Source organism: Pararge aegeria, chromosome 13 (assembly GCF_905163445.1).
Source record: "Pararge aegeria chromosome 13, ilParAegt1.1, whole genome shotgun sequence".
NCBI classification, from domain to species: domain Eukaryota; kingdom Metazoa; phylum Arthropoda; class Insecta; order Lepidoptera; family Nymphalidae; genus Pararge; species Pararge aegeria.
In genome coordinates this window covers 4,480,581-4,505,350 of record NC_053192.1, presented here as the reverse complement: position 1 = coordinate 4,505,350, position 24,770 = coordinate 4,480,581, and the positions used below count along the sequence as shown (strand labels likewise).

The following is a 24,770-nucleotide window of genomic DNA, read 5'->3' as shown; positions in this document are numbered from 1 at the left end:
GTCACTTTATTAGGTACGGTTCGCGTAGCGTAGTTACTATGCACGTGTCGGTCTTTTATCTTCAATAGGGTTGTCATAAGTAAACATTTAGAATGTTTTGAATTAGTTTGTTAGGAAAAATAAATATGTTTTTTTTATTTAATATTTTTATAGGGTAATACTCCTCATTAAATATAATTATGCACCCTTCAACAGTATTTCGTAATTCCGCTACACGTTGTATAGTCACGAAAGGTGTCGAAATACTACTAATCAATAATCTTTACATATGAAACAAGGATTTACTAAAGCCTTAATTTGCCTATAACGTCACGAGTACGGCCATGACACCCGGCGAGCGTTATCGCAGAAATATTTTTTAACATAGGCTTTAATTTCTGCAATAATGAGATATTTTTTGGATATAATTTAGTACATCATGGGGCAGTTTTTTTTCCAAAATATATCATCATGCATATTGATATAAAAATTTCATGTTGTGAGAGATTTTTGTTAACTATAAAAAATGTGCAACATTCGATTTTCAGCTTTCAATTGTTTTTTTTTTTATTCAGTGTAGACGTGTAAGAATGATACTTCGAAATCTAAGTTATTTTTCATTACGAGTTGCGACGCGGGACTAACGCGGCTGAAACAGTTCGAAATAACAACAATGCATTCGTATCTGCCTGCGAATGAACCGCACAAAAAGTGCTGCCGAGAAGCACACGAGAAGTTACAACACCTGTTATGTCTCATGCGCCTGTAATTGCACCAGCAACCAAGCCCTTTAGACCGCAACACTGTATTGCTTCTTAGCGGCATAAATAAGCATGGCGATATTATTTCTCCGGACGAGCTCTGTGACTAAAGGCTCTACTTCTGAAATACTATGGCTGAGTTTATATAATTATAGGGCGGTGTTTTTTTTTTTCAACTACAAGGTCGCCCTTGACTTAAATCTCACTTGCTGGTAAATGATGCTGCAGTCTAATATGGTAGCCGGCTAACATATTAGGGGTATGGCAGTTCTAGTAAACCTATACCCTAGTCGGTTACTACGCGACATCGTACCGGAACGCTAATTCGCTTAGCGGCACGTCTTTGTCAATAGGGCAACTATCCACGGGGGACACCGGACAAAACTATGCAACTTTTATAAAATTACGCAATTTTCACGAATCCCTATCGTAGTCATGAATTTTCAGCAAGCCAAAATGTTTTTACCAACGTTGCCTATAAAGTTTATTAACATCGCGTAATGAAACTTTCATGGGCCTTTGGCTATTTTGCACCCTTTAATGTACACCGCAGATTATATTTATTGTTAAGGCTGGTTTAAAAGATATCTATGTATCGATGTTTATTTGATGATTTCAGCATATCGTCTTAGAAAAGTGCAGAAAACCTTTGTCGGACTGAGTATATGCTTTTATAATATGATACCAAAGGTAATTTTACATAAGTTTAAAGAAATGTATAAAATTAAGAAATCGAGGATACTAAACTATTGATGAATGACAAGGTTACTTGGAAGCAAGCCGTTCCACTTTCGTCTCAAAAAAGATAGGACAATGATTGTTAAATTGTAAAATTATATTGGAAAAGAGCAACTGCGGAGTTTCTGGTTTGGCTTCTTGTCCGTGGAAACTCCCGTCCAAACCGGTGGTAGAGTCGCTACAAATAGACAAACTTGACGGTGCAAAAGTGCTTCTATGGCTAACTTTAAATGATTTTTTTTTTAATTATAATATTTTTGGCGATATAAAATATCCATTATAGGTTTCTTACCAAAGAATATCGTTCAATTTAAACTAATAGCAATACCATTATCCCCAAAGCGTTGGAAAAATGTAAGCTGTATGTTAGATGACATTACAAGACTTTAATATTTTTTGTGGCAGTAACGTGAGGTATATATATAATATTTGATATGAGTTTAATATAAATACCTCTATCGAATTAGTCTGCAACCAGCTTAGACTGCATAATCGCTTGCCACCAGGTGAGATTGCATTTAAGTTTAATTAAAAAAAAGGGCCACCGTTTCTCAAAAGATCGTTTGTTACTTTTGATCAATTGAAGCCTATAGTAAAATGTTATATTAACGTTTTAGGCGAACATTATGAAGGCAAGGCCCTCGGGCAGCCACTCCACAGTTAATAATTAATTGGAGGAAGTATTGACGTCTCTTAAGATCGTGATATGACCCGGTTTGATTTCAGTATTTTTACTTTGACGGCCGACTGGCGCAGTGGGCAGCGAACCTGCTTTCTGAGTCGTGGCCGTGGGTTCGATTCCCACAACTGGAAAATGTTTGTGTGATGAACATGAATGTTTTTCAGTGTCTGGGTGTTTATCTGTATAGTATAAGTAATTATGTGTATTATATTTATAGAACTATTCATCAGTCATCTTAGTACCCATAACACAAGCTACGCTTACTTTGGGGCTATGTGGCGATGTTTGTAATGTCATAGTATAAAAAAAAAAAAAAAGGATGGTGGCAATTTTTGTTGCATTTTATCGGCACTCAGAGGAAATATTTGAATAATTTAAACAATTAATATTTTGGCCACAGTCATAAAATGCGCATAAATCGTATATTTTTTCGGTGCACTGCTTTTTGCGGAAGGACTTGGCTAGTAGACTAATGTACAGTATATTGAAAGTACGATTTTTTTATTATTTATATATTACATACGTAGAAAAACGTACTTCGAATTTTCTATCTACAAAATCTTACTGAATCGTGTATACCGGACAACTTTTAAGTCAAAAATATTGTCAAGAATAACATTATATTTTATTCGCTGCAAAGCAGAAGTTTATTAATAGTTTAAGTTTTTTCTACCTCATTTAACGACTCTGAGAGGCTTCAATAATAATCTTAAACAAAAATATCGGCAATATTAAAAGCCCTTGCTCGCGCAGTTTGCAAGTAGCGATGTCTGTCACAAGAATCCAAAAGCATTCAGCTCTACTCAAATTTTCATCCATTTACTTAATAATACATGAGAAAACTTCAAGCGAAACAATAACTAAGTTATACGAGAAGGCACTGTGGAAGTTTCAGATAGTTAAAAACTTTACTGTCAACAACAACAGCAGCGTCCATGCCTTTTAGTCAAGCAGTACTCGTTGTCGTAAATAAGATTATGTAAAGACTGAAGTAATGGACTAAAAGCTAACAACAGTGTAGCTACCTGTGCAAACTCAATAACTGTTGCAAATTTTACCCACTACTCGGCTTGCGTTTTTAGGATTCCCTACCCAGAAAGTAAAACGGGAACCTATTATTAAGACTCCGCTGTCGATATGTCTGTTAGTCTGTCTCTCTGTCTGTCTGTCTCCATCTCATGAACCGTGACAGTTGAAATTTCAGATGATCTATTTCTGTTGCCGCTGTAGAAGCAAATACTAAAAAATCTAAATAAAATAAATATTTATAGGAGCTCCCATGCAATGAGCGTTTTTTTTTGTTAGATGTTTTTTTGCTCGTTTTTACTCGATATTGATAACTGCAATATTCACAGAATATTGAGTTATATTATTCATGGAATAAAAAAAACTTTTAAGAGGGGCTAGGGATTTTTGTTTTTGCCGTCTTATAGATAATGGCACGGAGCTCTTCGAGCGCGAGCCCGACTCGCACTTGACCGGTTTTAAAACAATACTTCTTATCGGTTTCTACTCGGCATCGTACCTCAACCGCTCGCCCTTCGTCGATTGGGTAATATCACTAGTATAGAGACAACTCAGAAATTATATCCTTCTAAATTGCCTCTGCTAGGGTTCGAACCCCACACGACCGACTACAGCTCTCCCGACTGCGCCAGGGAAGTCGACAAAACTCCCACTGCTATTAGTGCCACTATATAACCTTAAGTAGGACTGAAAAACTACTACAAAAAAGTGTTGCAGAAGATAGTCGAGTTAAAAAAAAACCCGTCTTCGCAACCCAAACTAGTTGACTAAGTAACTCTTTTATCTGGCCGGATTATATTAATATGGTCTCATCATCGGGTGCAAACTTCCTTAAATTGAAGTTCCTTCTTATTAAGTGCCGTTTTCTTTAAAAAAAAAAAATAATAATAATAATAAATATACTACGATAATACACACATCGCTATCTAGCCGCAAAGTAAGCGTAGCTTGTGTTATGGGTACTGAGATAGCTGATGAATATTTTTTAATGAATATAATACACATAAATACTTATAATATACAGATCATTGTTTACATATCCTTACTATAGATCTGGGTAACTAAGTCCGGTCTACCCCATTATATCATCCGACCATTTGCGTCTTTGTCGCCAAGGAGATCTCAACCCTAACATTTTACTTTCTACTATAAGTCTTGGGAAACAAAACTGGTCACCTCTTTGTAGGTGGCAAAAGATACTTTTATGTAATTTACATAAAAGTATCTTACTTTTACATAATTTAAACAATGATAAATAATAAATGTAAATAAATTAATATACTAATAAATAAGATAATACACGGATCGCCATCCAACCCAAAGTAAGCGTAGCTTGTGTTTTGGATACTAAAATGGCTGATATTTATTTTTTATGAATAACTAGCTGTCCCCGCGAATTTCATTTCGCCTTTATATTTTTTACATAACAATGTCTTTGTAAAGTACAATACGTAAAACTCATCTTACTCCAGATTAAGGGCTTGAACACAAAACTGCGATACGACGCGATGCGAATTCGCAACGCAGAAAGTTGCGACACGAATTGCTGCGATGCGATTTCGTGCGGCAAGGCGTCTCCCAGGGTGAACATTCCTTCGACGACCGTCAACCGTACTAAACGTATTTTAAATTGAATACTAGGTCGTGACATGGATCGTAAAAAGAAGTGTGCACTTTTGTTATTGCTAAGGAGATACAGGAAAAAGAAACAAAGAAGATTTTGGGTTCATCCATTTATTACTGTTATGAATCCCGATGGGAACTATTTCCATCTAAAATATGAAGCTTTGAAAACCGACGAAAAAAAATTTTTTGAGTATTTTAGAATGAGCATATCTTCATTCGAACAGCTTTTAAGTTTATTATCACCATATCTTCAGAAACGATCGTACAAGGGGAGAATTCCTGTTATGCCTCTGGAAATGATTGGCCTCACTATCCGGTAAGTAAAGTAAAACATTAATTGTTTACATAAGTTTTTATTGAGAAAAGAGTTTTCCAAATATTACAATCGATTAAATTTACGTAAAATCAAAGTCTTCTTCAGTTGAAAGTGTGCTTAATATGCTTGAGGTAGAAAAATCATTACTAGGTGAATCAATTTGATCTGGTATGTAACTCGCAGATGACTGTGGACGTACAAGTGGCGTTTGTTGAGATGTAGCGAAATGTTGAGTTTGATAGCCACCCTGGTAGTTGCTATTCGGATAGTAGTAGCCGTGAGGTTGATGCAATTCTGTTAAAATTTGAAGAACTCTGCTCTGAAAGATTAGTGTTTTATTGTCATCTAACCTTTCAAGAGATGGTAGAATACCTTTAAAAAAAGATATGTGTCTATTCTCCGTTTCCTTTAAAATCTTTACAATATCATCTTCAAAATTATTATTAACCATCTTTCTTTTTGGTGGTTGCTTTTGGTAACGTGTTTTAGATGAACCTTCTTGATTATCTGGCTCATTTTCTAAATCTTTTATACTGGTAGTGGTCTCATTTTGTAAATTTTTCTTAAGAAATTGTAATTGTTTGTACAGATGGTATTCTTTTATATTTTTTGATCCAGACCCTGACCTACTTGCATCTTTGAGTTTCTTTTCATATTTATTAAAGGTATCCTTAATCCCCCTCCATCTTTGTATTACTGAATTACCTGCAAAAAAAATAGACAATATTTAATTTATGTATGTTTATATCGTTTTAGGTTAGTGTTCTTTACTTTTCAAGTTTATTATATAAATTAATCCTTTTTTTTTCTATTTATGTTACAGATTCCTAGCGACCGGAAATGAAATCAGAAATATACATTTAGATTATTATCGAGGAATAAGTACAGTTGCTAAAATAATACGATTAGTTTGTAGTGCAATATGGAAATTTTGTTTAAATGAAAACATACCAAAAATAACGCAACAGCTGTTTGAAGAAATTGCTGCGAACTTTGACAAGAAAGCCAACTTCCCTAACTGTATTGGAGCCGTTGATGGGAAACATATTCGTATTCGTAGTCCCTCAAACAGTGGATCACTTTTTTTTAATTACAAGGGCTACAATTCAATAGTTTTGTTAGCTATTGTTGACTCGAAATACAGATTCATCTATGTGGACATAGGAGCGTATGGAAAGGAAAGCGACTCCACTATTTTCCACAACACGAAATTGTACGACTTACTGATGAGAGGTGATTTGCCTACACCAACATCGAGGCCGTTACCGGGTTTTCAAGAACCGGTTCCATTTGTTTTTGTCGGAGACGAAGCTTTTTCTATTTCGAATAATGTCATGCGCCCTTATTCTGGCAAGCATTTGTCCGTTAAACAAAGAGTATTCAACTACCGTTTGAGTAGGGCAAGAAGATATGTCGAGTGTACTTTCGGCATACTGGCCAATAAGTGGCGAATATTTCACCGGCCCATTAACGTCTCATATAATTTTGCAATAGACATTGTCAAGGCTTGTTGCATACTACATAACTTTGTAATTAACCGTGATGGATTAGACACCCCTGTTGAAATGATCATAGATTCTGAACTACAACCACTTCAACAACAACTTACCACTTCGAATGTAGGTAGTCAGGTAGTAAGTGCAAATATAATAAGAAACGAATATTCGGATTACTTTACTAGTGAAGTTGGAGCATTAAGCTGGCAACTACAAAAAATTTAAGAATATACAATGCGGCTTACATTGCTGCTCGCTTTCTTGATATTAAGTCAATACAACAGGTACAAAAGGATCACATCGCAAAACTAAAAATCGGCCCAGTGCGAGTCGAACTCGCGCACGAAGGGTTCCGTACTATTATCTATAATAGAAAACACGTTTATTGTATGGGGACCCCCCTTAATATATATATTTTTTTAATTTTTAGTATTTGTTGTTATAGCGGCAACGGAAATACATCATTTGTGAAAATTTCAGCTTTCTAGCTATCACGGTTTTTGTCTACTTACCAAGTTTAGTTTTTTCATTGTTTTCTTTTTCCTCGAAATTTGGAAATAAACTTTTACATACGTCCTTCCAAGCATCTTGTTTGATGAATTTGTTTTTATAATCTTCATTACTAGTGTCCCAAAGAACAGGGCGCTCCTCAATCAGTGATATTAAAAAATCAACGTCGTACTCTGTCATTTTTTTACATTAAAGTACACGTCTTGCCCACGCGCAGTCTCAGAGCGAACTAAACATAATATGGTCAACAAGTGTGACGTAACATCGCAGAAATACGCGATGCGAATCAGTTCGTATGTTCTTGCGGTGGGTCGTGCGAGGTCGCAGGTTTTTGCGATGCGACGTCGCACCGCAGTTTTGTGTACAAGCCCTTATGTAAATCTCTAACACATTACACACGTCAATCCTTCTACGTTCATAGACAACATGACGTGCGCTGTCAGTTTTGTTTTATTACTAATGAACGGCTAGATTATTGTTTTATTTAAATTTTTTTATTTTTTCTTGATAAATAATATATTTTAATACTTATTATCCTATTCCGGACTAACAGGAATCAAACAAATCAAAAATAATGAAAATCGGTCCATCCGTTCTCAATTTATAAAAGGTGTAACTAGCATGACTTTTTATATATATATAGATATACATAAATTCTTATAATATACAGATATACACCCAGACTCAGTGTCTGGGTGTATATCTGTAAAAACATCCATGTTCATCATACAAACATATACCAGTTGTGGGAATCTAACCCACGGCCTTGGACTCATAAAGCAGGGTCGATGCCTACTGCGCCAATCGGCCGTCGAATGATGGACATCAGTTCTCGGTCTTTCTTTCCTACTCGTTCTAATACTTTATTTGTAGATGTGAAACTGTGGCACTTTATTTTGAGCATTTTCCAATAAACCCACTTGTCAAATGCTTTAAGTCAGTTACTCGCTTCCTTTTGTTACACCCACGTTTCACATCCATATACCATAGCATTTTTTTAATCGACATTGATTTAAGATTTTGATTAATGAAACAGCGTTTCATTGGGGGCTTGCTATCATCTCATAAAACAGTATTATTTATTAAAAATGGTCCACATTAACGCTTATTTTCGCCCCTAGGTCAAGTTTAGCCACTAAAAGAGGCAATAGCGCAAGCGTGAATTACCATGCTAAGAAGTAATACTAAATTTTTATAATTATTTGTTAAATTAAAAAAAAAACAATTTGTAATATAATTGAGGTTTGGCTCTCATACAGCCAGTCATGAAAAATTACAATCGAAAAGTTTAAAATCTGAGTACTTTAAGGTCTTTAAGGTTCATAATACCTACCTTAACGAATTATACGACCATTACGAAGTCAATTAAGCTATACCCCGCTTTCTGCTTAACCTTTTTTAAAATGACTAACTCTTTTATCTGGCGGGTTATATAAATTAGGACTGGGGGCGTACTATTATCATTTATGACGGCCGATTAGCGCAGTGGGCAGTTACCCTGCTTTCTGAGTCCAAGGCTGTGGGTTTGATTCCCACAACTGGAAAAATGTTTGTGTGATGAACATGAATGTTATTTGGTGTCTGGGTGTTGATATGCATATTATAAGTATTTTTGTATATTATTCTTTTAAATATTCATTAGTCATCTATAGCTTGTTTAAATGGGTACTACCATTTAAACAAGCTACGAGATAGGCTTTGTAAGAGTTATAAAAAGCCTAGCCTTAAGTATTTATAACTCGTACTGGAGATTTTCTTCATTTTATATCATCTGCATACTCTGTGCGTACCCTTTAAGCACGCCACTGCATCCTGTATACGGCTTTAGGATACGCTTTATCCCCGAAAATAAAGGGTTCATGAGGGATATTTAAAACACAAAATAAATGCGTAATAATTCGCGGGCTACTGGTAAATTATACTTTCTGTCTTTCTTTCTTTATTTCTAGGTCATATTGTTTGACGCTACTCGACTAGGCCAGAAATTGTCTGGTGGACTAGTTCTCCACACCGGCCTTAACCCCTTCTCATTGTGAGAAAAGTCTCATGCCCTATACTGGGCCAGTAATGGGTTGATATGATGATGACGATTGTTTGACCAATAACCTCTACTAACCTTCTAAAACGCAGATAAATTACTCACTCATGTTCTGGACAGTTTATATCAAAAGGCCATAGAATTCGCAGGAATGATACAAAATTCTATCAAAAATGTGAGCATACAATTTTTTACGACTAAACATTAAGGTAACTGAATTACACGAGTGTGGACGCTCGCTTAGTTAAAAAACTTTCTGGTACCGCTCTGTAAAGTTCTCAAAAAATACGAATAAACGAGCAAAATCTATTTATTAATTCATATTACAGTTATAGTAGATTAAAATAAATTAAGTGCTAATTTTCAACTTGTATATAAATATTATTTTATGCTGCAATTATTGAATGCTGACAATAATTGAGAGCTTTACAAATACGATGCAGATTTTTCTTACTTTTAAGGACTAATACTAAGTTTTTTTTAGTAGACAGACAAACAAACAGTCTTTTAATTTATTTTGTTAGTTTTTTACATAAACCTATTTCTGATGCAGTCAGGTAAATATTCTTGAGTTGAGTTTGTCTGTCGTATGTCTATTATTAAAAATATAATTTTTTTTTTTTTAATAGTTTGGGGTGTAAGAAGCATTCTATATAGAATTTTAACAGCGCGGTGCGGCGGCGGTGACAATTAAATTAATTGCAGTCGTTTCATGCAGCCTCCAAATTTGTAAATGCAGAAATTAATGTATTATTTTTTTATGACTGATGTTGTAAACTTCTATTATTTTGATTCTAGATACTGCACATCCGGAAAGGAGCTGTTGATGGTTGCCGATTAAAATACTAAGTACGGTGTTTAAGTATTATTTTAAAATCAATAATGGAATTGATTAATCGGACACTTCTAATATTCGGGAGGACCTACACTAAATAATACACAAGGCAGTGGCAAACTAATAATTTCCCCTTGTTTTATCCTAAAAATGTTGTGGTGGGACGTATTTGCGTAATTAACTAGGTAGGTAACTTTCGGGTAACTAGGGTCCGCAGTCGTTGATAAACCTGTATAAATTTAGCGAAAGTAATCACCGATATTTTATCTGTACGCATTACGTGATATCGAGGTAAAACGATGAAAATATTGCCGCAAAATTTATTACCTTTTTGATAGGGCTGTCAATAATTTAAATAGTTGGCTATTGAAATGTTTTGTTCAGATAGTTGATAATACATTTAATAAGGAGTCCAATTGCAGTTATCGTGTAGTAGATTTTGATAGTTTAAAATTTGGAAAGTTTTATGGCTCAAATGAAGTCCCATTGACAGGTTGACTGCTAACGGTTTTTTGCAGTTTTTCCGGTGCTTTTATACTAACCATTTTAATGTAATGGTTTTATTTGATAAACTAAAAAAAAAAACTATCAATTGTGATATAGTAACTATAGTTTCTAAATGCTAGGAACAGCAGCCATTTCTTGTCAATAATTTGCACTAAATATAATAGAAGCACTACAAATATTACACTTACAAATACAATACAAAAAAATTACACTTTTAATATAATCACTACAAATATTAATGTAAACCACTAATAGTTGTAATTTACTGTGCAGTAGAATATAAGTTCTACAGTCTACACAAAAAATAAGATTTAATCGAAATAAGATGAAAAAAATTTAGTAATTAAGTAATAATTTGTCTTTTTGACAACCCTTACAAACGGAGTTCAAATTAAAACAAACACGTCTTATTTATCTATGTAAATTTTGCCTACAAAACAGGCATTACAACCATCGTATTAGGACCCGTAGAGTAATTTGTTTCAGCGTACGAAATTTTTGTTCAAATAACCGAAAGTCGCAATTATGAATCTGCATGCAGCGAAACAAGAACACGGTTCATAATAGTAAAGCATTGAAATCTTGGTGTGCATAAAATGCATTTTGTGTGTGCCGTGTGGCGGCAGATCAGAACACCCATCCTCTGTCAGGTGTCGTACGTGGCGACTAAGGGAATACAACAAAGAACGGGCAACAGCGTCAAAATTCAAAATTCATTTATTTCAAGTAGGCCAATATAAGCACTTTTTAAACGTCAAATCTGTCTGTTTGTAATGACTCTACCACCGGTTCGGTAGGCAGATTCTACCGAGAAGAAGCCGGCAAGAAACTCAGCAGTTGCTCTTTTCCAACATCAACAATTTACATTTTACATTTTAACATTCTGTCTATCTTGTGAGAGGTGAAAGCGGAGCCGGATGCTTCCAAGCAACCTTGTCTTCAAGAAATTCATCAATTGTATAGTAACCTCGCTGTAACAAATGTGTTTTAACATATTCTTTAAACGTATGCATTGGTAGGTCCAAAATCACCTTAGGAATTCTCTGTGATACTGCGATCACCAACCTGTCTTACCAGCGTGGTGCTTATGGGATTATGTGGAATGTTATAAGCTACTGGTACCTTTTGGCCTGAAACAATTTACAATTCAGATCTCTGGGCCCTTGCTAATGAGAACCCTATCCTTGACCAAATACAACTTAGAAAATGAAACTGGATATGACACGAAACACGCCGGACATCCGGTGTTAAGAAGCATTTCAATGGCAGCGGTGGGAGACTAACGTAGACGTGGAAGGCCAAAGGCAACATGGAAGCGGTCTCTGGAAGCTGAAATCAAGGCTTCAAACTTATCTTGGAACACGATTAAGTCTGCATCTCGGGATAGGTCTGGATGGAAAAAAGGTGTTGAAGGACTCAAAAAAAAGATGAAGAATAGGTTTTTGGAAGCGGAAATGAAGGCTTCAAATTTATCTCGGAACACGATTAAGTCTGCATCTCGGGATAGGTCTGGATGGAAAAAAGATGTTGAAGGACTCAAACCAGAACAAGAAGAATAGGTTTTTGGAAGCGGTAAGGAAGGCTTTAAACTTATCTTGGAACACGATTAAGTCTGCATCTCGGGATAGGTCTGGATGGAAAAAAAGTGTTGAAGGACTCAAAGAAGAAGAAGAATAGGCTATAGATCATGATGACATATTTACGGCATCTCTTGAAACGATAAAAGTAGTGTTATATTTTTACGCCACAAAACTTTCTTATGAATGTTTTTTTATATAAAAAAATTTACTTACCACTAAAACGAAACAAACATTTTAAATTACTTTTGGACTTGTGCGATAATAGAAATTATTATGGTACGTGAAATTTCCGTGCAATTGATACCAATGTCTACAAAACAAGTATTACAATCTTACGTCAAGTAATATTGATTTTGCATGTCGTAGGTTAAATGCTAGACGTAAACGTCCCTTTGCGTGGGGCTAGATGGAAGACAAGGCATTAGGCAAATAACTTTTATCTCGTACTTTCAACGACAAATTTAGTGAGACGGATATTTTTCACGTCAAAATTGGCACTTTTAGCAAAAAAATTATGGCAAAATAAGTTTTATAAGCTTTTTTAAGTTTTTATTAATATTGTTGTGAAATTTTCGCTTGGTGCTTAACCTGTAAGCAATTTGTGGTAAATGTTATTTTTTATATATAGCTAAGTTGTGGAAACTTCATTGGTTTATGTGATATAAAAATACGGCATTAGTCTTATGATTAATAGCACTGCCTGTTTGCCTTGAAAAGCTAATAAATAAATAAACAAAATAAACCTGTTATTACCACAGTAAGAGAGTTAGATTTTATACCTACGCTACTAACTAACTAATATATAACTAACTATGATTTGTACGGAATCGAGAGAGCGCCATCTAGTGACAAAACTGTTTTCCAGTTTTCTAACTTAATGGCACTCTGTTGATTCCATATAAATCGCAGTAAAAAACAGCCACTAGAATTAGAGTAACAAGAACTACACTACCGTTCAACAATCTGTTTCCGCTTAGGAAATATGTTCGAATCTACGTACGAAATACTCGTATGTTCAAATAACTGAAAGTCACAAATAGAAATTTGCATACACAATATATGAGAGGCGAGTAACTGGCAACAGTAAAGTTGTCGCGGCACATGTGACGGCCTGTGATTGCAAACGGAATAAATAACCCCGCCGGAATGAGATTATTTAGTTGTGGGGTACACGTTTACATACGGTTCGACTGAGCCTGGGGCCTTTCGTTACGAACTATATTCTGTGTGATTGGCAGTATTAACTCATCGATTTCAACGAAACATAAAGTTTTTTATTTTTGTTCACTTAAAATTAAATGGTATTTTTTTTTATTTACCTCGAGCTTCTAGCATCAAATGAACTTTACCTACCATTATTTTTGTTAATATACTAAATGTGCTCTGCGGCTTTGCTCGCGTTAATTACGGAACACAGCGTACATTGCTACATAGCCTACACCTACAATTAATCAGTATTTTGAAAGTAAAGTTTTTTCAATGTAACCTACTAAAAGTGCCAACTATGTGTTACAGTAAATTTATAAAGTGGGTAAATAATGAAACTTTTGATAACTATAAATTCATATTTAACAGATAATTAATTAAATAATTAATAGATAGTTTTCAAGAAACAATTAAAATTATATTTGATTAACAACCAATGTTCATGACATTGAGTTGTTGGGTATTTTGATATAAATACGACTGCATTATCGATGCACTACAGTCCTACAGGGACTCGAACGATGCAAATATACCTCCAGGTGTCTTGGTCGTTTATCATATGTCGTAAATTTACAGAATTCGACCCGTTGCAGTTTTATTATAAGTATAGCCTAGCGACCATCATTACGTGCAATTAAAACATAATAAGTTGATAGTCTTTAGTATTAGGTTAAATGGATGAAAGTTTTTTTTCCGGGAGACCTATTTCGATCCAGTGCATGCAAGATCGCGCCGTAACTTTAGGTGCGTTATTATATAAGCAATTAAAATATCACTTGCTTTAACGGTTATGGAGAAAATCGTGAAGAAACCTTCATGCCGGAGAGTTCTTCGTATCGTTCTCAAAGGCATGTGAATTCCACCAATCCGCACTTAGCCAGCGTGGTGCACTATGGCATAATCCTTCTCATTCTGTGACCCGTACCCAGTAGTGGGCGGAAATGGGTCTATAAAGATGATGAGTATTATTAGGTCGTAGGTCAGTCAGTCAAGGCAAACCCTTTCATAGAGATAAAGCTTTTTTTTATTACTACACTACAAGTTGACTGCAATCTCATATGGAGGTAACTCAGTGATGGTGGCGGGCTAACCTATTAGGGATTATGGTCAGTGGCGTGCATAGAGGGTATGCAGATGATACAAAATTAAGAAAAGCTCTATTACGAGTTATCAATACTCAAGGGTAGTAAGTAGGCTTTTTAAAACTCCAATGCCTATCCTTAAGGTTTTTATATCTCCTACTGATGACCATACTCAGTGGCGTGCATACCCTCTATGCACTGAGTATGGTCATATTTTACCCATAGTCGTTCCCTAAGTTAAAACCTAACTAATGAATAATTATAATCTCATATTCAGATTGTTCCTCAAATAATAATATAAACAAAACGAACTGAATGCAGAGGCGGGCATTGATAAATGAAAAACGACCAGTTTCTTTTGTTTTTCCCAATTCACTTAAGGGAAAACAAATCTTACAAAACACAGCCTTATCTGCTTACATTGCGATGGATCTTTCTCGAAGCTCCCATTGTGTTTTCTTGTATCATTTGCCACAAAGAGTATAAAAGTTAATTAAGATCAAAGTTTCCTATTTCGATTACAGGTTGCATCCCCAGTTAAATTTGCAGTAGGTAGACGTAAACGGGCTAGATTTTGAACTATTTTTGTTATTTTATTTTTGCTTCTTCATCATTATCAATACCTAATCGGCCCGCTACAAGGTACGGGTCTCCTTCCAAAATGATAAGGGTTTGGGTTTCAATCCACCACGCTGGCCGATTGTGGATTGGTAAAAGTCACACGCCTTTGAGAACTGTATGGAATAGTCTCAGGAATGCTGCTTCCTAACGATGTTTTTCTTCACCATTAAAGCAAATATTTCATAGCATAAATTAAAATAGCACATACAATTTAGAGGTGCGTGCCGGAGATCGGAATCGGCCATAACCATTATATATTTATTTAACACTCGTAATCGGCTTCTGTCCAACTTCTATCGGAGCGCTGAATTAATTCGATTGTTTGGTTTTACTGGTAGAGTCGTTACTAGCAATGTTCAAAGAAAATATAAAAAATACATACACTTACAAACCTAAGGTACTTTAGAAAGTGCAATACCAAAACAGCCTGATCGGAATCAGGCTGTTTTGGTATTGAACCTTTAAATAATGAGGTAACAATTACCAGCAAGATTTACAGCAAGATGCAACTTTTATATCCCGTCTACTAGCAACCTTGGTGTTAGTTACCTCAACTTCTCTTCTCTTAGACTTGAACAATGAAACTGGGGAATTCCTCGAAGCCTTGAAGTAATTTAATAGTATTAACGGTTTATTAAGTTTCGGGTTTCAGTAAGATTTGATTTCCGAATTGTTACGTTATTCAAATTTAATTGTAACGGATATTCAATAATTCGACGTAACAGTTCCGAACAATTAACATAGCTAGTAAGGGTACTAAACTTTCAATATTGACCTATTTCCATATATTATAAGCATTAAGAATATTTATTTTTGAATAACCAATTAGTTCGAAAAACCGAGAAGTCCTAAGGCAATGGAAAATGCCGATTACACTGAGCGTAAAACGAAGGTTAATATACCAAATATACATTCTGCTAGCTAACTTTTAATAAAGTGTTTGAACTTATTGAGAGACTGCCCGAAAATCCCATTTATTCATGCATGATCTCATGAAAAATTATAATTTCCTTAAAAGGAATAACTTATTTTATATAGCTTAGTATTTGAATGCAGTAGCATAAGCTACAAATGTAATTAAATTGAATTTTTGTGGTGAAGCGACAAACTCCGTGAAGTACTTAGCTGGTATTGACTGGATGGGAAAAGTTGGAAATATAGATTCATCATCATCAGCCTATTAATATGTTACAGTAAAGGCCTCCTTCAAGAAAGGGTTCTAGAGTAAAGACCCCCCACGTTGCTCCAATGAAGTTTAATGAGCTTTGGCGAATTATGTTATTGATAGTAACTTGGACCGAGCTGCTGCTCTCCAAAGCAATGTAAATTTCTTAACTCTAGACTGGTATTGAGATTCCTTAACAGTGAATCGCCATACCCATTGAACCACTACAAGCCAACCCGGGAATCAAACAGAAGACCTTGTGACCCATAGTCGAAGAAGCTAACCACTTGACCAAATCAGCGTAGCTGAGTTAGTCTATGAACTATCTATCTAGATAATCATCAAAATCGACCCATTACCGTCCAGTACAGGGCACGAAACATCCACAGAATGAGAAGGGTTATAGGGAGTGCTGATTGGTGGACTCCACACGCCTTTGAGAAAATTATGTAGAACTCTCAGGTATGCAGGCTTCCTCACGATGTTTTCTTTCACGGTTAAAGTAAGTGATATTTTCTCTCTTTTAACTCAGAAAAGTTCGAGTTGCCTGCTGGGATTCGAACTCGGCCATCCGAAAGTAAGGTCAAACTCCTACCAAATGCGCTGTAACCGCTTACTTAGCAAAAAAAACAATATCATCAGCTTATTAAACGTAATAATACAGCAATAACTCTTACATTGATGAGAGTGAAGAGTCAAAGTGCAAAGTTACTTTTATGCTTTTTAGACAGGTTTATCAGCTGGCCGACTGTAAACTGTAAAGTTAGTTAGTTGCCAGCGCTTTCGAGTGCATATAATTCAGTTGAACAGATGCCCAAGTTAGGTAGTACACAAAAACTTTCCGTCGAGATCGTTTTTAGGATTCCTTTCGAAGTGTAATTAAATACCACCAGCTAGTATCTTATGTACAAAGGACCACGTAATCGATAAAAAAGCTTAGGTTTGAATTATTGCTGTAACCAGTTTGCTCTTCTAATAATTCTAAATGGCAATGTGAGATGGTGATAACATAAAAGAACATCTGGAAAAGTTTGTTGCTTGCTGTTTCTTAGACCAGAAGTGTTTGGAACCCTCGTAGCTTTAGTTTTAAGTTTTTGAATATGGTTATCGCCATCATCCCACGACCGTGTATCAACACATTTCTCGTGTAATGTACGTATCATAAGTGTCATCTATGGGCCTACTTGAAGAAAAATATTTTTGACTTTAACTTTGACTTTGTGGCTATTTTTTAAGGACAGCAAATTTGATGGCAAGTTCGCGCTTTGAAATTAAAAATTAACCCAATGCATCTTATTTTTAACAAACAGTAGGTAGATACTACAAAAGGCAAAATAAAAACTATAAAAAACATTGTGGAGTTTTAAAGAAACGCTTCCTTTAATTTAGTTTTAAAAGTGTATTCACTATTTTCCAGTCCCATCTAAGCCATTCTCAGCCATAAATTGTAAGTCATTTTTTTTTTAATAAACTGGCTTTACGACTCTGGTTTCTAGCCCTTTTGAGTCTAACCCTAGAAGCCAATCAGGGTACGGAATGTATGTCAGGTGTATATTCAAGTTCTATTGTTTTCTTCTCAAACATTTCTACGTGATTTCAATAGAAAGCTTTGTTCACGGCAGCCGGGCGAACATTGATTCAATTACCATTGCGAAGTAGATATAAGCAAAACAATCTATCTACAGAGACCACTCTTGCTTTCGAACCAACGCAAATAAGCATATTACAGACCATATTACCCTTTTGTTATCGACATCTTATCGACATCGGTATTTCTTGTAACTTTTTTTAGATATGCTGCAGCTTTAACATACGTTTTTCGTTTTTAAAGAACAATATAGATTTTTAATAAATGAACTGCTTTCAACCTCATAAAGAAAGTGAGTGAGTTCTGCTAAATGAAGTATAGCTTACGAGTATGTTACTCGCTGAGAATGTAGCTTTAAATAAATGACAGAAATTTTTGAAATCTTATTAGTAGTTATTGCTGCAAAATAGATGGTAGGTATATAGTCTAGTCAACAAGTGCTTTTTGGACCAACTTTTCAGAAGTCTCCGAAAATTATGATCGTGTTGTCATTCGATTTGGAATGACATCTAGATGAATTGAATTTGAAATTCAATTTTTTAATTTCATATTGAGTATGCTTAAATCATTTTTATTGTTAAAGTGTCCAAAGTGAACTCGGCTTCAGCGATAATTGATTTGACCCTACAATTCCGGGAATCGACATTTTTTTCAGGAAATTTCATCCTCTTATTGATTCTATTTTAAGTTTTGAAAAATATTTATTAGTTTTTGAGATATTTGCAAAAAACCTTTTTTTTAAGTTAATTATTAATAACTTTTACAATGATTGCAAAGGGATCTTAATTTCAAGGATCATCTAGATGTCATTCCAAATCGAATGACACCTCGATCATAATTTTCGGAGACTGCTGTAAAAAGTTGGTCCAAAAGGCAGTTGTTGACTAGACTAATAGTTGATAATAATTAATTATTTTACGTGTTGGTACCGTTTAACGAACCAAATGTTCATAATATGTATAAGCTTTTCATTTTGTTTATTTCGCAAAAACAAAAGGTAACGTCACAGCGCATGTTATTCAGAAAAGTAGTAAAGTAAAGATATCGGTAATATTTCTTATGCTATCGTACTTAATAATCGAAACTCAGAAAACAGAAAAACAGTTTGGAATAACTTGAAATATAGTTTGCCGATTAGTTATTATTGCCAAGATTGCTTGAGTGTGCAGTTTTTCATAGTTTCTGTTCTATTTATCAAACTGACCGGTAACTACGATGGTGTGTTTGTAGTTTTTCTTTATACGAGTACAGTGAACATTCAGTGTAATCCACATTTATATAATAATATTATAAATGCAAAGAAACAAACACACTGTCTGATTGTTTGTTACGTACGATATAATAACTGCACCGATGTAGATGAAAATTGGCGTATTGGAGCTTGCATCTTGGAGATGGACAGAAGGTACTTTTAATTCCGGAAAAGCCCAAGGAAAACTTTTTCGAGGTATTAAAAAAAACTTTGCTACCTATGGATTGCTCTCACAGCGAAATGGATCTCAGAAAATTTGAATTGGATAGCTCATCTTCACAAGTTGAGAAGTCGACATCAACAGTGTCGATGTCCGGCCCACAAACTCTAGTTACAAAGTCTAATTTTCGTCGGACAAACCTAATAACACACTTTTAACATACATGTAACGATAGTAAGGATTCAACGAAATAAGTAAGAAAGCTTCATCTAATTTTCCTAATCCTGCACAACATGTATTCCTATTTCGCTTACTTGTATCAGCTGCAAACTCACCTTATTCACTCCTTTCACACGCATGTCCTCTTTTACATAATCCTTCCACCTCTTCTTTATATCTCGTCACATGCATTTTAAAAACACTATTCTTGTAACACAATTTTCTTCCCTCGGCACTATCTCATCGGACCTTACAAGTATGTTAGGTACCCGCCTATTATTTTTGCAAACTGGCTGCTTCTAAACTTTCAATAAACTTCCAAATATATTCGTACTATCCATACGTGCTACACCATTCAAAGTCAAAGTCAAAAATATCTTCATTCAAGTAGGCCCATAGGTGGCACTTTTGATGCGTACATTACATGAGTATTACACGGTAGTGAGACGATGGCAATAACCATATTTGTAAACTTAAAAGTAAAGCTACGAGGGTTCCAAACACGTCCTGTTCTAAGAAGAAGTCCACAACAAACTTAGCCGGGTGTTTTTTTTGTTATCACCATCTCACATTGTCATTTAAAATTATTAGACATTCTAAAATCGTCTCACAAATCAATATCAACTTTCACATTTCGGTCGCATGTTCTTTATTTCTTTTAATAAGAAAACATTAAAGTTTTAATTGAATGTCGGTATAAACGATAAGTATTTCATTTCACAAGTTAAACCCCATGCTACTAAAAGGTCTTTGTGCTGGCCTTCAGGCAATAAGTCTACGTCTTTTGTTGGATGATTGATGTACAGTCAGTCGGTAACATTATTTGCGTTTAGTTTGAGAAATGAACTGCACTGTTTATGTTCGCGGATTGTTGTCATTATGACGTTTTCCATTAGGCACTGACGTCACAACAAAATAACGGACGTCTTATAAATGTCTTGAATACTCGAATAATTGCCGACGTTTGTCATTACTTAACATTGTTAGAGGGTCAATAGATAATCAGGAATTACTTACTAAGTTAGATTTAATTGTACCCTCACGATTACCTATAAAAGATTGTGCACATCCCTTTAACTAAAACTAAGAACCGATTAAATTATTTTGTAATCTGTGTCTGTCGCCTTCTTAATTCTGTTTACAATGGCCGATATTGATATACTTTTTGGTAATATGAATAGTGTACGTCGCAACCTATTAGATAAACTGTTGCAACTTAATTTTTAGTTACAGTGTGCTGCATTTTTGCTGGGTTCTACCTGGTTACCATGTTTATATAAAACGTATCTGTGGAGACCTGTTATTAGTCTTCAAATAAAAGAAAATAAAATAATAGACATTTTATATTAACACGTTCAAAATCAAGATAATAGGAGAATAATATAGGTAAAGCAGACTTTTAATCATGTCAAATGTGTTTCCATTTCACAACCCGCCAGCTTCGCAATTTTGCTACGTAGGGAATAAAAAATAACTAACTGTACTGTAAAAACTTTACTTAAAAGCAGAAGAAATATGGAGTACTTATAGATATGCCAATAAATATATAATACTTCCATTGATAATATACCTAATAGATTACCTAGATTATTCTAAAGTAGAACTTTGAAAAAAAAGTAAACTAAATTGAATTTTTGACGTGACAACGTCTTATAAATTGGTTTGCCGGGTGACACTTCAAGAAACTGCGTTACGCTCCGCTCACGTTATGCGCTCACAATGAGAGCGAGTGAGAGGCACGCGCCCGCCTAAGAGCGAGAGAGACAGACATAAAAAGTGAAAGGCACGCGTCCCTTTGTAGTAAACGCTGTTTCATTGTACGCAAATGTATTGCAAGTTATTGTATGTATATTTGTATATAAATACGTATGTATGTGTAAAGGTAAAAATAAAATTTTGTTAATATGAAATTCAGTGCGAGATTCTTTGTATAAATTAATGTTTTAAATATAATTCTTTACAGGCAACCAATTTTTTTGAATTTCAATGGGACCTTTTGAAATGTATGTTATCCAAATCGGTCAAATTTTACCAACATAAAAAAATCGAACCGACTATAAAATTTTGCAACATACCTGGGTACACATATTTACTAAGTATTATAATCATCATAATTTTATTTTTAAGTCAGTTACAAAGCAATGGACAAGGTTTCTCCGTTTACAGCCATATTGCACATTGTATTTTTAACAAAGCCAACCTAGTGTAATTGAAATGTACATTTTGTTTGGCCGAATGCAATTTTAATTTTAAATATAACGGTCTATTTTAATTGGTTACGCAATTGGACTTTAATTATGAATAGATATGTTGTTATTTCCATTTAAAACTAATTAACTACCTATCTACGATTTATCAATAATTACTTTATTTTAATGATATTTAAATAGTATTATATTATTTACTGATAAATACGTACAAAATTAATCCTGTTTGGATGCTGTTTGTTTACTAATTTATAAAACCTATTTAATAATAATTAGTAATAATTAGAAATTTGCAAAACTGGTTTGAAATAAAAAAAATATCCATCACGAACGCCTGACGGGTGAAACATAAAACTTCACAGTAGATAGGAATTATAATTAAATATAAGAAAAAATAATAAAATGAAAAAATAACAGTTCTGTTAGTTTTTTATTACTTTAATAATAATGAGCTATTACTGAACACAAATGCATAAGACGTAAAATTGCGAGGCTTGAGAGCGCCAATTTTTTAATATCTAAAAGTATTTATAATAAATAAATATATAAATATAGTAAATATATACTTATTTATTTATTAATTTAGATGCCAAAAATTTGGATATAATTTTGTTCGTTTCTAGATCTCTGGGCCTCGATTCTGCATTATTAGTTTTAATTCACAGACATTCACTTTAGAGCTATGGATGCTAATGCTATGCTATTATATGCTTTTAGGTTTAGAATTTTTTAATAGAGATTAAGAATCCAGCATAAAGCTCATAGAATTTTCTCGTCTAAGTTCAGCAGTTTGGGTAGTTTTAAAGTTACCTTTTAAAGTTATTGATAATAAATTCCTACACAAAATTCATACTGTCTGAAGAGACTACACAAAATTCAGTTTTTTATTGTTATTTTGTTTTCGCGCTAGGAACCAAAAGGCAGAATCACTCGATATGGAAATTGAAGGGGATTGTAATTTAGCTGTTTGTTCGAGATCGGGAGTCAATTTTGGAGATAGGTTCTTGTTATTTGCTGTCTGAAAGTGGTCGGATTCCTAATGAGATTACGTTTTTCTTACTGTAAACAGCTTAATTCGGTATATTTTTTCAAGTAGGTAGTTTATAAGCACTTTTGAAACGTCAAGTCAGTCTGTTTGTAGTGACACTACCACCGGTTCGAAAGGCAGATTCCACTGAAGAGAGCCAGCAAGAAACTCAGCAGATTTCTCTTTTCCAACATCACTTTATAGTTTAACAATCTTTAGATTTTTTCTGTGATGTGAGAGATGATGAGAACTTGCTATTTCCTAAAATTGGCGGTTTTTAGATTTATAGTCTTAAACAATTAATAATAATGTAATATTTACATGTTAATGATCCACCTCCAAGCTAGCGCCGAGAGTTTTACATAAATAACGTCAATATTAATTCTGTGCCCAACCCGGGAATCGAGTCCAAGACCTCGTTATCCGTTTAACACGCTAACCACTATACCAATAAGGCAGTATAATAATATTTAAAATATAAGACTAGAGTCGTCACAACTCACAACAACAGTAAGAAGCGCTTCCTATGAATAATGCAGGCAAATGAAAAAGATGTATTCTAAATAACATGTTCTGTACATTCAATTCTAAAGTGAACAATTTTATTGTGTCTCTATTCTTATGCGGACATGCAATCTGTCTTCATTTTCAAGAATTCATATTTAAAGTCGGTGCGCTAACGGAGGCAGGTTTTGTTACCGACACGGTACACTGTCATAGGAAACTGCGATTGCTGTGTCTAGAAACGACAACTGGACTTTAGTCATAGATAAGTTTCCAAATTCAAATTCAAATTCATAAATGTTGTACTCATGTAGACCTATCACAGGCACTAATAAAGCGTTCATACATGCTACCATCAATGTAAGGTGAAGGGGATAATTGCATTCGTTTACTTACAACTAAAGCTAGGAGGTTTCCAAATGCGCCCTGGTCTAAGAAGAGCCCACAACGTTGGCCGGGGGCTTCTTTTGCTGCAGAATTGAGCAAAAACGCAATGCCTTTTCTAAAATGAAAAAGTAATACTATGTGACCGAAACGTAAGCACTGCTCTTTGAACACGCGTAACGCCATGGTCCGTGTTCTCTGTACCTACTCCTATGTGGAATAGAAGCTTGGACTCTCATAGAGGACATATCTAGGAAACTTCTTCCCCTCTTCTTCGACTTATCATAAAATTTACAGTGTACAGCGATCTCCAAGGTTGAAGCCCTAATGTTTGCCGAGCATCGTAACCTTTTTGTGACAGAGTTCGTCCGGGATAGTAGTACCGTCATGCTTATTTTTGCCGCAAAACAGCATTTATGTGTTCCGGTTTGAAGGATGAGGTTGCTGGTGTAATAACAGGCACATGAGAATAAGCACCTGCGCCTCAGATTAATGGACACAGGGCGGCAGTTTGTTGGACATCTTCTTTGGATGCCCTGCCCTGTTACTATGTACGAAGGTTTCCGCTTATATTCAGGTAGGCCATATGGTTTTTCCATCAATTATTCCTATCACAAAAATGGACAAGGTCTTAAATACATAGAGCCCAAAAAAACTTGGTATAAAGACTATTTATTCTCTCGACACTTTTAATATTATTTTTTTTCTATAATATTCCGTTTTAAATTGAATGTATTCGAATAAATACAATATATATTTTTTTTTAATTTATACTGCGCTGTTACAAGGATAGTATTCTAATTATGAATTTAAAGGCGATATCGAACTAGGGGTTATATTAATAAAAGAACCTAGTATTTAAAAAAACAGATATGAACTATTTCGAGAGTGTATTTGATATTTGCATAAAACCTCTCGGCAAATAAAGGCTCATACAAATTCAGCTTAATTAAACTCGGACTCAAACTGAGTCTGAATTTGATCAAGCTTAAAAATATCTTCGAAACTAATACAGATTCCTCGGAATACGTTTTCATCTGCGATTTATTTTAAAAGGCTATAAAAAGCACATGGGTCCGCGAATCTTTTCATAAAACTCCTGAACGAAAACTATTTTAGTAATCGTATTTTATTCTTACAGGCGTGGCCTTTGAAATATTTTACTTTTACCTTTTTTTAGGTACTCCATTTTAAAAATGGTTTTAAAAATTCGGCTGCCATTCACTTTTTTTTTTATTCATAAAATCGTTTATGGTTTACT

The 24,770-nt window shown here is 34.6% G+C and overlaps 2 protein-coding genes across 3 annotated transcripts in view; both read right to left on the bottom strand.

Moving 5' to 3' along the window:
• Positions 1-24,770, bottom strand: part of LOC120628761 (kin of IRRE-like protein 1) — a 182,771-nt gene that overhangs the window by 109,270 nt on the left and 48,731 nt on the right. The window lies entirely within an intron of this gene.
• Positions 4,673-7,502, bottom strand: LOC120628762. The gene is made up of 2 exons (XM_039897373.1): positions 7,137-7,502; positions 4,673-5,833 (listed from the first exon to the last, which is right to left on the bottom strand). The coding sequence occupies exons 1-2, from the start codon at positions 7,312-7,314 to the stop codon at positions 5,208-5,210; spliced, it is 804 nt and encodes a 267-aa protein (XP_039753307.1). The 5' UTR covers positions 7,315-7,502; the 3' UTR covers positions 4,673-5,207.

Excerpts from the sequence above, each read along its gene's own strand:
- LOC120628762 (XM_039897373.1), bottom strand. The coding sequence starts at position 7,314 with ATGACAGAGTACGACGTTGATTTTTTAATATCACTGATTGAGGAGCGC. Across the intron at positions 5,834-7,136 it reads CAATGAAAAAACTAAACTTG|GTAATTCAGTAATACAAAGA; the intron begins GTAAGTAGACAA and ends TTTTTTTTGCAG.